Here is a 16,472-nt window from a genome sequence, read left to right on the forward strand (position 1 = left end):
CACTCCTCAGGAGAGGTCTGGGAGCAAGTTACCATGGAGATGGGAAAGCTAAACAGTGCCAGGCATGCGACCTTTACAGAGGCTGATTTCTCTGAATGATGGTGGAGGGCAAGGGGCCCGCAAGGAGCTCCCGCGGATGCTCCCTCCCCTGGCTCTGGCCTGTGGCTGAGGGGAGAATTACTGTTGTCAAATGCAGCAGTCCATTAACCTTCACAAGCCTGAACTCCCATTCAAATGACTGTAAAATAAATATAGGTGATGAAACCTGAAGGGGCATCAGTGGTGTGTATAAGCCCTTCAGAAATTTAGGTACCTGACCTTCCATACAGATCTGGTGAGGTTTTCAGGATCGAAATGCTTCATTTGCAAACTGGCATCCTCACTGGAGAGGAACCGCCTCAACTCACCAAAGGAAATTAAAGCACTTAACTGACTTGCTGTCAGAGGCTGCAAATCCCAGTTATTTTGTTCTCATGCACGTTTCTCCTGTTCATGCTGTTGATACGATTAGCAACATGATCTAACACTTCATCTGCAGGACATCTTTTTGCCACTTCCCACAAGTGGTTAACATATTTGGAAATTAGTGTCTTTGGTTGCAATGGAACATGATCAAAAAGCAACACGTTCATGGTGTGGGGTTTAAAGTTCTGCTGCTCTTATCAAAAGAATCAGAGTGCTTTCAGTGATATCTTGCTGTTAGGAGGATCAGTGAGTTTCTTGTTGAGTGAATGAGTTTGCGCTCAGAGAGAGTTCTCCAATGGGCTTTAGAGGGTCTCCGGCCAAAGTTAAGAAAGAAAACATTTTCTCACATAAAGCATGTATTTGGCAGTGTTAATTAAGAAATACAGTAAATTACTTTCAGAGAATAAGGTACCAGATCACCTTGAAGTTATATCATACAAACTATTTTAGTAATATAGAATAACAAGAATCTGGGCTTTGAAGTAAAAAACAAAAACAAAAAACACCATTGAAGTACCTCTCTGTACCTCTATGTATTTGCCGTATGATGTACTTGAGCCTCTCTTAGCCTCAGTTTCATCATCTACAAAACAAGAATGATCAACTTACAGGTTTGCTGTCAGGTCTAAACTTTGGTACAATGCTAGAACAATATGCTTAATAGATGGGAAATCTTTTTATTATGAAGTATACATTTTCATTATATATGTTTAATACTTGGCTGTACATTAATCTGTGATAACAATGGGAATCCTTTAGTAAATACCTGCTCTTTGCCAAGGGTCATTACCACACACTTTATATGTATGATTTCTTCTTACTATAATCTGGAGGAGTAATTATTATCCCACTTAATCAAAAAAGAACCTCAGGCTCAGAGAGGTCAAGCAGCCGAACCAGGATTTAAACTCACAGTCAGACTCCAAAGGCTGGTCTTTCTCTGCACCATACTGCTGTGGCTGGAGTGCTGAGCTGTTTGTAGTACAGGTCACCAAAACAATGACTTGTATCTGTATGTAGATGGTGTACAGGCCGACACTGAGAACAACACGGGCAATATGGAAGACCAGAGTTCTGGTTCTGCTACTGACTTGCTGTCTAGCTTTGTGCATGGCTTCCCTGTGCCTCAGTTCATTCATTTGTAAAATTAAGGTATTGCCTGGAAAATCACCAGTGTACCTTTTCATTCTCAAGACACCATGATAATTCAACCTTGAGTAATATCTAAAAATCCCTAACAGCATTTTGGGGCCATGGCATTTTTGACCCAAAAGGCCAAGGGCAAATGCATGTGTTTAAACTCACAATGAACTAGAGCTTCTTGTCATTACCAACACTACTTGGAGAGGCAGTGGAGTCAGGGACGGTTTTTTATTACATGCCAGAAAGGAAAATGTAAAAAGGACACTAATCTCATGGACTCCAACATAGTGGGCTGGATGCTGGTTCTCCAGTTTCTAGTAACTGTCCCTGCCCCTGATTTCAACAAGGATGATTTCAATTTTTTTTTTTCCTTCTTTTTGAGACAGAGTCTTGCTCTGTTGCCCAGGCTGGAGTGCAATGGCGTGATCTCAGCTCACTGCAACCTCCGCCTCCCGGGTTGAAGTCATTCTCCTGTCTCAGCCTCCCGAATAGCTGGGATTACAGGAATGCACCACCACGCCGGGCGAATTTTTGTATTTTTAGTAGAGATGGGGTTTCACCATGTTGGTCAGGCTGGTCTCAAACTCCTGACCTTGTGATCTGCCCGCCTCGGCCTCCCAAAATGCTGGGATTACAGGCATGAGCCACTGTGCATGCCCAAAAATATCATCCAAATTTTTGATGATATTTTCATGATGTGGAGGTTCTTTCTGCATGAGCATGATTCTATTGATTATTTTTTAAAAAGGTTTTACTAAGATATAATTTGCACACCAATTTAAATTACACAACTCAAAGGTCTTTAGTATATTCTGCAACCATTACCAGTTTTAGAACAGCTTTATTACCCACCCCCACAAAAAAAACCCCTGTAACCATTAACGGTCAGTCACCATTTATTTCCCACCCCATATTCCCCTATTCCCCACCCCATATTCCCCTATTCCCCTATTCCCCAGCCCCCGGCAGCTACTAATCTATTTTCTGTCTGTATAGATTTGCATGATCTGGGCATTTTATATGAATGGTTTCATGCAGTATGTAGCCTTCTTTCATTTAGCGTAATGTTTTCAAGCTTCAGCCATGCTGTAGCATGTATCAGTACTCGATTCCTTTTAAGACCGAATAATGTTCCATTGTGTGGACATACCACATTTTGTTTACCTCATCTCTCAGTGGACATTTGGGTTATTTCTCCTTTCTGGTTATTATGAATAATGCTGCTATGAACTTTTACGTACAAATTTTGTGTGGACATATGTTTTCTTTTGTATATGTACCTTAGAGTGGAATTGCTGGGCTAAGTGATAACTTTATGTTTATCATTTGCAAGTACCACCAAACTGTTTTTTAAATAGTGGCTGCACCATTTTATATTCCCTGCAGCAATGTATGACGGTTCTATTTTCTCCACATCCTCACCAACACTGCTACTGTCCACATTTCTTATTTTAGCCATTCTGGTGGAGGTGCAGTGGTGTCACATTACAGTTTTGATTTGCGTGTCCCTGAAGACTAACAATGTTGAACATCTTTCCATGTGCTTATTGGCTATTTGTGTATCTTCCTTGGAGAAAATGTCTATTTAGAATTTTTGATTCTTTGAGGCTTTATAACAGCTTTCTCAAACAAACCTCCCGCAAGGCAAGAACGTTGGCCACTGTGTAGAGAGCTCTACAACTATGTCTCCTTTGGCAAAAAGCAGCTTTTCATAAAAACTCTTGAGTGGGAAAGGAGAAAGTCTAGATTCAGCTTCAGGATTCACCGGGCTCCTTGAGTATATTAACGTCTTGACGGTTTTCTTAAAGTAAAAGGGAACACAAGTCTCTATATGGAGGACATTTCCCAGGTTTTGTTTTTTCCTTCTAGAAAAATCAAGATGTACTAAAATCAAGTCTACTGCTAGGGTACGAGGAAAACCAAAACTAACATAAGAGCCTGCTGTGTGCTGAGCTGTTTGCATACCTTATTAAATTCTGATAGCCACAACCATTAGGTTGCTGTTATGAGCAACATTTTACTGATAAAGAGACTGAAATGCAGATAAATTGTCATTTCTTAAGGCCACCAATCCATTAAGTGATGGGAGCTGAACCAGGCTGTCTAGCTGTAAACCTCAGGCTGTTTCGAGTTGGCTGTTTTCTTTTGCTTTGCTCATTGCCTACCATATGGAAGGCACTTGTCACATGTCTATAAAGACTAATTTTCTTTCCAAAGAGCATGGGTCATTTGCAGTCCCATCAACAGTACATGAGCATGCATTCAAACAAATGTCCCCATGGCAGCTTAACCTTTCCAAGTGGTTTTGGTTTTGGTCAGTTTCTTTGCTTGAAATTCTGTTTTTAACTTTTTGTTTTTATTAAGGACAGATTAACTGCGGCTTCTGAAACTTCTTTCAATTTCCTAGTAAGCACAAATAGAGAAGACCAAGTACTTGTTTGTAGGGAGCAATGTTCAGTTGGGATGTGTGGATTCTAGGTTTTGGTTTTCTTATTCATATTTTGCTCATATTTTTATTCTGGCTACTTTATCCATCGTATACTAATAATGATGAGTTTAACTCTCCTGCATGGTTTTATCTTGGTCACCCTGAGCCAGGTGACATTTAAGTTTTGATGATTCTCATATATAAACATGAAATGATACAAATGTGAATAAATAAAACCAAGCCAATGGATACTGGTGGTGGAATAGTCCAACTTCTTCCTTCCCATATTCATTGGGTCAAGATTTCCATTTCTGGCAATATGAAGGATTAGATAACTTAAAAATCCTCCTGGTACAAAATAAAAATAAAAATGCTCAGTCAAATATTTAAAATGCGCTTGGAATTCACAGAAAGCAGTTGAGCATCCTTATTAAGGACGTAGGCTTTCTACATAACCTGGATTGTAGGTTTAAGAAGGAAAGAGAAAACCACTGTTACGCACATGATTGTATGGAAATTCACACTTACTTTGTCCTCTTTAGACTCCCAGTTCCTTAATAACGAGGTCATATGGAGCTTGTACTTCTAAGGTTTGTTGTAGTGTACTGGGTGGTGAGTACATATTACTAAATGAATTAAAGAATATTCACTTTGTCTCCAGGTGATAGTGAGGGGACCACAGCGTAGCATACACAGTTACAGACAAATCCATTTCAGAAACCCACTTAGAAAATCTAGGCAGAAAATAGCTACATTAGGTGATAATTTAAAAATAACATTCCCCTGTACATTTAAGTGCACATACAGACAGGATTTATGGTGCAAGAGACTGGGAGAATTAAGACAGAGGGGTTAATGGTCCCTGGAAACCAAAGAGCAATCAGGGAAAAATAAATCTAAGATTATACTGTTACTTAGAAAAATGTAAGCACTTGATTGACTCTGTGTTTATGGCTGGTCAGAGACTCAGGCTCATAAATTCTTTTGTTACATTTTGAAGTTCTATGTTCTAATGTTTAGAGGGTTTGTTATTGCTATTCACATTGCCTTTGTTCAAAACTTACCTCTAAATGGAATGTCTACCCTCTTGCCCCAGCCTTATTAAAGTAGATGGGCATGATAAAAGCCCACTTTCTCCAGCCTTTCACTCAGTAGGTAACTGTATTTAGCTCTCAGGGTCTGTGGATCCTAAACAAGACAGACTCTGCTGTGAGTAGCTCAAAGTCCTGGGAAGGTAGGATCCGTTTGACTCTTAGTATATATGGTCTATAAATGGTACTTATATACACACACATTTTTCATTAAATGCATGTATCATTATTTATATTTATAAAATTCAGGTATATAAATTCACATCATATATAAAATGATGGGATGCAGTACTGTGGGAAGTATGGTGCCCTGGGGAAGTACAGGCTATAGAGTCCTACTAAAATGAGTTCAGAATTAAGATTTAAATCAAATGTCTACCTCAGCAAATTCACATCAGAGTCTTGACTTCCTCTCTGGGAAATGGGGATGGTTGGGAGAATCAATGAATAGGAGCGTGTTATAGGGTAGCCCGGGCTCTGTGATGGCTCATTCCTTTTATGTGCATGTATCACACTGCCCCATGCACACTGCAAACTGAGTCTTCTTAGGGATAGGATTAATGGGTGTTCCTTGGGATCCTCCCCAGAGATCAGTCTGGTGTTGCATATAGAGCAGAATGGTTGATTATAAAACAGTTTAGGGAGCCTGCTACCCAGCCAGCATTGTGCTGGGGCCTTCTCGTCAGGGTCTTCTCAAAGTGTTGAGGAAGTGAAAATGGATGCCTACCTACATTTGGAATAACTGACTTTTCTTTTGTGGTTGAAGATTGAAGATGAACTGATGCTGGCACCAGGATTTGCTGCCCCACCCTACCTAGATTATGCAGGCTACCACCAGTACATAGAGGAGATGCTTCCTCCAGAAAGCCCGGCACTGTACGGCCTCCACCCAAACGCTGAAATAGAATTCCTGACAGTGACGTCCAACACTCTCTTCAGAACTTTGCTGGAGATGCAGCCCAGAAATGCACTCAGTGGTGATGAACTGGGGCAGTCTACAGAAGAAAAGGTAGAGAACCTTTCCTTCCTTTTCTTTTTCATTGAGGTATAACTTACTTGTACTGAAGTGTACTAATCTTAATTGTGCAAATCAACAAGTTTTTACCTAGGCTTATACTCATCTAACCACCATCTAGATGAAAATAACATTTCCAACACTCCAGGATACTCATGCCTCTTATCAGTCAACATATCCCTCATCTCCCCAAGAGATAATCAGTATCTTTACCTCCATCATCACAGATTAGCTTTACCTAATTCCAAATATATGAAATCATACAGTGTGCATTCATCCATGTCTAACTCCTTTCATTCTGTATTACATTTGTGAGATTCATCCATGTTGCTTATGTACCAATCGTTCATTTTTGTTTTGAATTTTATATGAATATAAAATTCTTCATTCTACTGTGAATGGATGTTTGGGTTTCTTGTTTTTCACTTTTATAGAAATATCACAACCATGAACATTCTTCTACAGTCAATATGCAAAGGTAACTCCCAAAGGCATCCATTCATACTACCCACTTCTCTATACCCAGAAGTGGGATTGCCAGATAATAGGGTATGATGTTTAGCTTTAATAGTATTCCCAATCAGTTTTCTCAAGTGGTTGTACCAGTTACTCTCCCACCAGCAGTGCATGTGAGTTCCAGTTGCTCTATCTTTTTGTGATTTTGTAAGAGTAATGATATCTCATAGTGGTTTTAACTTTGCAGTCCTCAGTTGAGGAATAATATTGAGCATCTTTTCACATGCTTACGGCCATTTGGATATACTGTCTACCCCTGCTGTAAATGAGTTTAAGATTTCGGGACCAGATAAATTACCTGTCAGAGTGATGCCAGCTGGCAGGCATGATGTCAGAACTAGAGGCAGTAGTCTGAGAAACCAAGGAAAGAAGGAAAGCTGCCTGAGGCTAAGGACAGGCAAAGTTCTTCCATCTTTTCTCCTCTCTAGATATTGACTGGTTTCTCCAGCTCAGTGGAGCTGTCTAGATAGAATGAATACCATGTACATTCTCATACCTTTAATATATAAATCTTTCATTCCTTCAGAGCAACTACAGAAGATAGAAGTTTCTTTGTTAAAAATGTTGATCTAAATTGGGAATTTTAGGATGCCGTGGTTGGGAGGGCAGGATCATAGTTCACCAGAATTTGCTTATGCTTAAAAGGCTTATTTGGGTTATGTGACTTTTATTTTATTTTTTATTTTTTGAGACAGTCTCATTCTGTGGCCCAGGCTGGAGTGCAATGGCACCATCTTGGCTCATTGCAACCTCTACCTCCCAAATTCAAGTGATTCTTATGCCTCAGTCACCCAAATAGCTGGGATTACAGACACGCTCCACCATGCCCAGCTAATTTTTGTATTTTTAGTAGAGACAGAGTTTTACCAGATTGGCCAGGCTGGTCTCGAACTCCTGACCTCACGTGATCTGCCCATCTTGGCCTCCCAAAGTGCTGGGATTACAGACGTGAGCCACTGTGCCCAGCCCCTGGTTCACATGGCTTTTAAAAGGATCTTGTTAATTTAGCAGATTATAAAATACAGTACCCAAATAATAGGCTTCTACTTCCTCTGATCGTATCTTTACATATAAATAACACGTAGTTGATGACAGTTCTATACTCCCTAAATGTTAAGTGAATAAACTGCAAATAACTGTAGCTCCTTCTTGACTAGATCTGCAGCTCCATGGAAGGGGGAGTGCTGGCATTGGTGCAGAAGCACCAATGAGGCAGCTGAGGGAGTTGGCACTGCCACACCACCCACCTCCTGGGAGCCGTAGGCATCTTTCAAATGCATTCGCAGGCACCTTCAGAAGTTGTATGATATATTCTGGAACTTCAAAAAGTAGAGGATATATATAGTCACCATGACCAAAACTGAAATAGAAAGGAGCTAAATCTTTGTTTTAATATTTTAAGGTTAAGAATGTCTTGGATGACATTTTGGAGAAACTTCCAGAAGAGTTCAACATGGCAGAGATAATGCAAAAAAATTCAAATAGAAGCCCATATGTTCTTGTTTGCTTCCAAGAATGTGAGAGGATGAATATTCTCATTCGGGAAATACGTATATCACTTGAACAACTGGACCTTAGTTTGAAGGTAAGCTTAAAGTGAGGCTATAGCAGACTTCAGCACATTGGAAGATATTCACTATGTGGCTTTTTTTCTCGATGCAAGGGGGAACTGGCATTATCTCCTGCTCTGGAAGCCCAGCAGTTTGCATTGAGTTATGACATGGTACCAGACACTTGGAGCAAACTGGCTTATCCTTCTACTTATGGCCTAGCCCAGTGGTAAGCTACCCCACCCTCACTGCCACTGGCCCTGAGCAGCCTCAGTGCTGGGTTAGTGTTCTGAATAATGCTTCCTAAGAACTGTGCAGACTGGGCTTTGTGACTGTACTCAACCTGTAACTGTAAAAACTCTTCCACCAATTTCATTTGAGTTTACTTGGTATATTGAATCAAAGGCAAAAATCAGTTAAAAGACAGGGTCAGAGCAAGATTCAAATTCTGCCTCTCACTCATTGGGTATATGATCTTAGACAAAATAATCTGTCTTTTTTAAATCTGAAAAATGTAGACGGCAATAGAATCCCCTCACTGAGTTGTTGTAAGAGTTAAATGGCCATGGAAAGCAACTTGAATTTGCCTTTGTGTCATCTTGTAACTTTACTTTGCAAACCTGAGATTCCTATGCCTTCTCATAGACAACTTTTGAAAGTTTGTAATATGGTATGCAGTATGCAGTAAACTAGACTGGGGGTATAACTGCAGAGATGTGTCACAAAGCTAGGGCAGAAATTCACAGATCACTGAAGGCTGGTGTTACACCTAATTGCTCCTTGGTCTTGGTAGACAATTCAGGAAGTTTCACAAAGCTCTTTATTCCTGGGTTTTCGGTGCTGACTTTCTTTCCCCCTGCTTTCCTGAATCATTATTCCATGAACCTCAACTATCCCTGTACCATTCCTATTATATTAGTGGAGACTGTACATTGTAGCACGCACACTTTTGATTCTCCTAACACAATGTTAGACCCTTCAGCTTCCCTCTGAACACCAGCCTCCTTCTGGTCTGGAATTGTAGTTCCATCTTATTTTAAACCACATTATTTTTGTTCTGTTTTGCTTGTGGTCAATCATTATTTTTGCTTCAATATACTGTACTGATTTCTTTGCTTATCATTGCTTTTTTTGTATCTTGTTCTGGGCTTTTTTTTTTTTTTTTCATCAGAGTATAAAATATAGAGCAGGGCTTGGGGGGCAGGGGATGCAATCATCTTGTGTATCTGAAACTGTCCTCACCGCACTCTCATTCTTGATTGATAGTTTACTTATATGTAGAATTCCAGGACACAACAATTATTTTTCCTTCAGGACTTTGATGTTCTAACTCCATGGTTTTCTAGCATTGATTGTAGAGGGTAGGTCTGGTCTTAAATATTTGCATTCCTTCCCAAGTAAAGTTTTAAAATGTTTTCTCTTTACCCTTGATGTTCAACAATTTTATTATTGTATTGAGGTGTGGATTTTTAAAGTACTGTTATAAATGTGAGACTCCATCCATAGCTTTTATTCTGAAAAAGTCTTTAGTGCTTTTTTCTCCGAATATTGTCATTCTCTCTATTCTCATGTCTACATTTATCTGCCAGACCTCTTAACGTTTTCAGTGTCTCTCAGCTGTATACTTGTAGACTTCATCAGTTCCGGGTGATCTTCATTATATCTTCAACTGTATCCAATCTGTTTCTTCTCTTAATTATTTAGATTTCATTGTCCAGGTTGGGTGCAGTGGCTCATGCCCAGCGCTTTGGGAGGGCAAGGCAGGAGGATCACTTGAGCTCAGGAGTTCGAAGCCAGCCTGGGCAACATAATGAGACCCTGTCTCTAAAAAAAATAAAATAAATAAAATAAAAATTAGCCAGGTGTGGTGGCATGCGACTGCCGTCCTAGCTACTCAAGGTGTAGAGGTGGTAGGATTGCTTGAGCCCAAGAGGTCAAGGGTGCAATGAGCCATGATCATGCCACTGCACTCCGGCCTGGGTGACAGAGCAAGACCCTGTCTCAAAAAATAAAATATATTTCATTGTCCATAATTTTCAGTTCCAGGTTGTTTATATTTTTGGAAGGGTGCCCAGCCTAGTTTCATAATTTCCTGTTTTCCTTCTTTGACTATTCTCTTTTCCTGAGAAGTTTAAATATACTTACAATTAAGTATTTTCTTCAAGACTTCTCTATTTCCTGGGTTATAAACCTTCCTGTTTGTTGGATTTGCTGGTGGTTTTTCATGCCGTATACTCTTCTGTCTATACCCGAATGACAGTTTGGCTAGTTATTAAAAAATAGTAACACCCTCAGTTGGAGGCCTTTGTAGCCATCACTCTCCTCTTGTCAGATGCTGCCATGGAGATGTCAAAAGCTAGCATACTTCTTTTCCCTTTATAAATGGCTTCAGGTTTTCCCCTGGCCATCCAGGGATTATCTTTATTGTTCATATTATTCTTTATATTAGCATTGATTACTCTCTACCAAATTTTCTTGGAACGTGATGTGCCCTTGATTATATAGATTCAAAGGTATAATTTAGGAAAACTCAAATTTTCTAGAATTATTATTATTATTATTTTTGGGGACGGATTCTCATTCTGTTGCCTAGGCTGGAGTGCAGTGACGTGATCGCAGCTCACTGCAACCTCTGCCACTTGGGTTTAAGCAATTCTCCTGCCTCAGCCTCCCTAGTAGCTGGGATTATAGGCATGTGCCACTATGCCCGGCCAACTTTTGTTATTTTTAGTAGAGATGGGGTTTCACCATGTTGGCCAGGCTGGTCTCGAACTCCTGACCTCAAGTGATCCACCTGCCTCGGCCTCCCAAAGTGCTGGGATTACAGATGTGAGCCACCACGTCTGGCCTCATTTCAGCTTTCATTTTATTGCTTTCACTCTAACCCTTTACCTCTTCACTTCCATTTATTTTTGTTATTCTCCCTTATGCTGTTTCACTTTTTGCTTCATTTCTATATTTTCTACTTCTTTTCTGGGATCTTCAAACTTAAATTTCCTTACTTTTTCCTACCTGATCCCTTCTAAGTCATGATCTTGTTTATATCAACAATCACTTGTTTTAGTTGTTACAAATTGGCTGCAGTGTTTATCCTCATGATGGCAACATTTTGAGAGAAATGTCTGCCTGCCTTTGCTTTTCTTGTTCTTCGTCTTTTTCCTTTGTGTGGTGCCTATGCTGTTTCTTCTTCTTACCATCAAGTATGCTTTTTCTGATCTAGCTATCGGGAAGAATTTAATATAGGTCCAGGCACAGCGATTTTCCTTGTGGTAACATAAGTTTGAACATAAGTATTCTGAACCTTTTCTTCTTCACAGCCCAGTCAGCCAAATATCTCAGGCAGACATTTTCTGCCATGTGGTTTGTCAGGGTGTTTCCTCATTCACCCCCACTTCCTTTGCAACTCTGAAGCAGACAAGGTCCTAGAAAACTTCAGTGCCAGCCCTTCCTTCTGGAGAACGCTGGCTTTTACATTGAGGCTATGCTCTCTCTACTCCATTCTCCTGGTCCCCTTTAGGCAGCCTCTGAAACTGATGATTCAAGGTGTCACTTGTCTCTTAATTTTATCAGAGGTTCATCTGTCCCTAGCCTCTGTGAGCCAGCTCAACTGCAGATACTTCCTACCTTGCCCAATTGTGAGGAGCCGAGAACATGTATGTAACAGCAGCGTTTCTCAAACCACTGGCATGCCATTCGTGGCTGACTTGTTTTCCTTATTAACCTTTTCCTCCCCTCTTTCAGGCAGCTACTGCACGTGCTTAGACTGCGGTCACGTGCTCCACTGCCTCCGCACGTTGTTCCCTCTGCCTATTGGCTTTCCTGGCAACTCTGGTCTTGTAACCACCATCACAGCCTTGCCATCCCTGGTCCTCAGACACCCTGTCCATACCTCCAAGTTGGCATTTGTCAGTCCAAGTCATAGGGTGAGGACCTTTGTACAGTCATCATATAGCATGAAGAGGCTCTAATAGAACTTGTTGCATAAATGGAAATGAGTTTTCCACATTCCTCAGTGTATCTTGCCATAATGTAAGAGCTACAGGCATCAAGTCTCCAATGGGAAACAAACTAGCCCTTTAAAGGGACAGTGCCCTGCAAATTGTCAGGGAAGGATTTGACCAGCTACCAGTGGTATACTTCTCTACCACCACCCTGCCCTAACCGCCCCCCACCACCAGAACATATTGGAAAATGGCTATTTTACTGAACAAGTTTATTTCTTCCTACCTCCCGTAAACCAGGTTCAGTGACCTCCTCCTGCGATGCCGAGAACTCGATACTTGGACACAAGACCTTGCCCTTCCGGCTGTCGTGTGGCTGTCTGGCTTCTTCAACCCTCAGTCCTTCTTAACGGGTAAGGGCTGAGGCAGTGCAGTCCCTGATGCAGACAGGACCATACCCTACCAGAAGCCCTGCCCTGTTTACCTATGATGGCATCTCCTTGCCCTGCTAACCAATCCTCAAGCAGCAGCCATTATAGAAAGGACCAGCAGCTACAGAGGAAACAAAGCCCTGGACAGGCGAGTAGCAGCAGGAGGGAAAGGGCCTCCTATAGCAGCAAAAGCAGCCAAGTGAGGTGGGGCACCGTGTCCTCTAGTAAAAGGGCCGCATAGCTACTCTATTGTAGTGCAAAAACCACAGACAATACACAAATGGCTGTGGCTATTCCAATAAAACTATTTACAGAAACAGCGAGCTTGTCCTGCAGGCCTTAGTTGGTCAAAGCCTGCTCCAGCGCAGCCACGTGCAAATGCCCAAGAAACACCCTATGGGACTAAAGGATGCCTCAATTTACTGGTAGCTCCTGGGAACCTTATATGCAACATTTTCATCCTATTCAATGTTTGTTATGTTTCCAAAGCAATCATGCAGACGATGGCTCGAAAAAATGAGTGGCCACTGGATAAAACGTGCTTGACTGTTGATGTTACCAAAAAAACAAAGGAAGATTATGGCCACCCGCCAAGGGAAGGTGCATACCTCCACGGACTCTTCATGGAGGGTAAGACACCCCAAGGAGTAAGTGGGGAACCTTTTCTTGCTCAGGTTCAGATTGGTTGGTTGTCCTCTTACTGTTTCTCAGCATCTCCTCACTCACACAGTAACCTGATGCTAGTCATTATCTCATTTCTTCCACTTAAATTTTGCAAATATATCTGGGTGGTAATGCCACTGAATAACTTTAGACTTAGACTGAATTCACATTATTTGGCTTTTCAGTATAATCATTTCAAAATCTTTCTTCTACTGTTTAAAAACTGTCCGTAAATTTGCTCTAATATTTTACTACAAGACTTCTCCAAGCCTTGAAGGTGTGACTGTGTAGGGTGAACTCTCTGACAGAGAGCGGGCTACACTATGCAATATTTTCCAAATTTATCTGGCCACGTATTTATTCTACAGGACACTTGGTCCCTACCAAGATGTTCCTTTTTCACTTTAAAGCAAGTGCCACAAGTTCTGACATAAATGAACGACTGGAACTTGGTGTAAGAGAATAAGGTGCGACGGGGAGGGAATGTGTTGAACTGCAGATTTAAAGGGAGGGCAAACTAGTTTAATGTATGTGAATTCTCTTAGAATCCCATTTCATAAAATCAGCTTACTTCCACAGGAAAGTTTAGCCAATAAGCATGGAAGCAAAGCGGTGCCTCCACTGCAGGCAGGGTAACCTACCTTTCAAAGCTCAGTCTGGCCAGCTCAGTAAAAATACCACTGACAAGCAAAAAAACATGACAAAACCAGAATGTTTATTGCATCAAACAACTTGATCATCAGTAGCAACCTGCCACACAATTGCAACCGTTGTGTTTTTGCTATAGGCGCCCGCTGGGACACCCAATCAGGAACCATTGTCGAAGCCCGTCTCAAGGAGCTGACATGCCCTATGCCGGTCATCTTTGCAAAAGCCACCCCCGTGGAGAGACAAGAAACCAAGCAGACCTACGAGTGCCCTGTGTACAGAACCAAACTGAGAGGCCCCAGCTACATCTGGACCTTCAGGCTGAAGAGCGAAGAGAAGACTGCAAAATGGGTTCTAGCCGGAGTGGCTCTGCTGCTAGAAGTGTAAGAACTCTAGCCTCGGCTGGAGTGCAGTGAGGATTTTCTGTTGTGTTGCTGCACTGTTCCCATGCACATTAATGTATTCTATTACAACTTTTTAGTAACTCACATGTGCATTCTTTTTTCAACGCTATCCTTAAAAAGTGAAGAAAGGAGAGTGAAAATCAGACAAAATATTAGAAACTTATTCAGGGCTGAGCGCGGTGGCTCACGCTTGTAATCCCAGCACTTTGGGAGGCCGAGGCGGGTGGATCACGAGGTCAGATCGATACCATCCTGGCTAACATGGTGAAACCCCATCTCTATTAGAACTACAAAAAATTAACAGGGTGTGGTGGCACACAACTGTAGTTCCAGTTACTCAGGAGGCAGAAGAATCGCTTGAACCCAGGAGGCAAAGGTTGCAGTGAGCCAAGGTTGCGCCACTGTACTCCAGCCTGGGCAACAGAACAAGACTCCATCTCAAAAAAACCTGTATCACATCTGAACATGCAAAAGCAATGCAGCCAGAAAGAAGGGAGATTTTAGTTCTTAAATTAAAAATTATTAGCCCTTAAACTCTTTCAAAATATAAAAGCAGCAGGCCTCAGGTGAGTCCTGAAGGAAGAGGCTAGCACTCTGTGAGGCCTCCAGTGTCTACAATGTTGACGGTCCCCTTTTGTTCAGTCAAGTTTTAGTAAAACTGTTCTGCAGTTAATTGCACTTTGTTCAGTGTAAATTTTCAATGACCAAGAGCAGGTTAAACGATGTGTGTGGTCTATTAAACTGTGGTCACTCGTGCTAAGGCAAACTTGGCCTGGAGTTACTGTTTGGGAAGCCAAAGATAGATCAAGGCAGGAGCTGCTCATACAATGTTTTCTCTCTAACTTATCTGAACTTTAACCCCACCCCATTTAAACTGTGCTTTTTAATCACTGAACAAAGTTCAGCATACAAATAGGTCTGTGCATACATCTATATAGATTCCTCTGCTCTGCTGTCTTCCTGAGAAATCTTTGTAAGCATATAAACAATCTTAAAAAAAATAGTATTTAGAAACAGTAATCTCTACAAAGAATTTCCGTATAAAAACACAACCGTAAAAAATCTTAGGCACAAATGGTATGCATGTCTTGTTGGGGTACTCTATGGTGAGGTGGCTGGTTCTGTTTTCCTCTTAATTGTCTTCTACCAGCTCCTTTTGTAAGCTGAGAAAAAGATGAGAAATATTTGGTAAGTAATTAGTACAAAGCTTGAGAGGTTCTATAATCATCTAAGAGTACAAAGCCAGAACCCAGATCTCCTGACACTCGAAATCCTGACATTTTCTGCATCAATATCGGTACACCCTCCGGTACAGTACGCCCGAAGCACGACTTGCCTCACTCCCGCATTCCAGAACCACGATTCAGAGTTTATCACATTAGTGAAACTTGTAGCTCACATTCTGTCCTCTTGCCCTGAACTCTCTCTCTGCACTAGGATTATGGCTGCCTTTTCATAATCTATGTCGTTTCCCCTCAGCCTGCCTTGTTTACTCCTTCCATTTCTGTCATACACCTCGAGGAGAAATTTTGGTTAAAGGCAACATGGAGTTGAGTTGAAAAATCTAGCAAAGGAGAATATTCCCTAATAGGGAAAATATCAGGCCTGAGCTTTTCCAATGCAAACAGATACAGAATAGATGGCACTCGTGGTTTATATAAGTCACAGAGGAAGGCAACAACTATTTGCCAAGAGGATCGCCCGTGCTCGGCCTCGGGATTTCAAGCTGTTTTTAAGCTGCTAGAGACTTACCTCTCCAGATATTCCTTAACATTGTTATAACCATAAAACTTGGCCAGATGAATGAGGATTCCTGTGGCACAGCGGCCGTCACGCTTCCGACAGTAGCTGCAATTGCAGATCCCACGACAGGGGGGACACACCCAATCCTAACAGAGAGATGACAGCAGACACTTCGCTCATTATCTACAGGCTCTGGCAAGAACTGGGATTCGGATCCAGACTGGCTCAGCTGGCCTCTCCTCCAACCTTTAATCACATGGCATCTTTCAGTCTACGTCCCAGGGGGCTCCTCACGAGGCAGGAAGGCTGATCACCCCACGTCACATGCAAACACTGAAAAACGACACCTTTCAGGGCTCCCTGCTTAAAAATTATGGAGAGTTTCACAAGCATTTGGCCAAGCACAGGGCCCTGTGTGAGTGTGCAGGTCACAG

The 16,472-nt window shown here is 41.6% G+C and overlaps 2 protein-coding genes across 8 annotated transcripts in view; one reads left to right on the forward strand and one right to left on the reverse strand.

Annotated features, from left to right (window-relative positions):
* DNAH11 (dynein axonemal heavy chain 11) overlaps positions 1 to 14,416 on the forward strand; it is a 372,580-nt gene extending 358,164 nt beyond the window's left edge. The window contains exons 78-83 of the mRNA XM_050784822.1: positions 5,894 to 6,136; positions 8,061 to 8,243; positions 8,322 to 8,437; positions 12,450 to 12,562; positions 13,070 to 13,210; positions 14,031 to 14,416. Coding sequence (XP_050640779.1) covers positions 5,894 to 6,136; positions 8,061 to 8,243; positions 8,322 to 8,437; positions 12,450 to 12,562; positions 13,070 to 13,210; positions 14,031 to 14,278 — 1,044 coding nt within the window. The 3' untranslated portion in view covers positions 14,279 to 14,416. The remainder of the gene's footprint in view (positions 1 to 5,893; positions 6,137 to 8,060; positions 8,244 to 8,321; positions 8,438 to 12,449; positions 12,563 to 13,069; positions 13,211 to 14,030) is intronic.
* CDCA7L (cell division cycle associated 7 like) overlaps positions 13,941 to 16,472 on the reverse strand; it is a 45,181-nt gene continuing 42,649 nt past the window's right edge. For all 7 annotated transcript variants that reach the window (XM_050785411.1, XM_050785412.1, XM_050785410.1 and 4 more), the window contains exons 9-10: positions 16,048 to 16,184; positions 13,941 to 15,458 (exon numbers count right to left, since the gene is read on the reverse strand). In XM_050785411.1, the coding sequence (XP_050641368.1) occupies positions 15,428 to 15,458; positions 16,048 to 16,184 (168 nt within the window). In that variant the 3' untranslated portion in view covers positions 13,941 to 15,427. The remainder of the gene's footprint in view (positions 15,459 to 16,047; positions 16,185 to 16,472) is intronic.

Source organism: Macaca thibetana, chromosome 3 (assembly GCF_024542745.1).
Source record: "Macaca thibetana thibetana isolate TM-01 chromosome 3, ASM2454274v1, whole genome shotgun sequence".
Lineage (NCBI taxonomy): Eukaryota > Metazoa > Chordata > Mammalia > Primates > Cercopithecidae > Macaca > Macaca thibetana.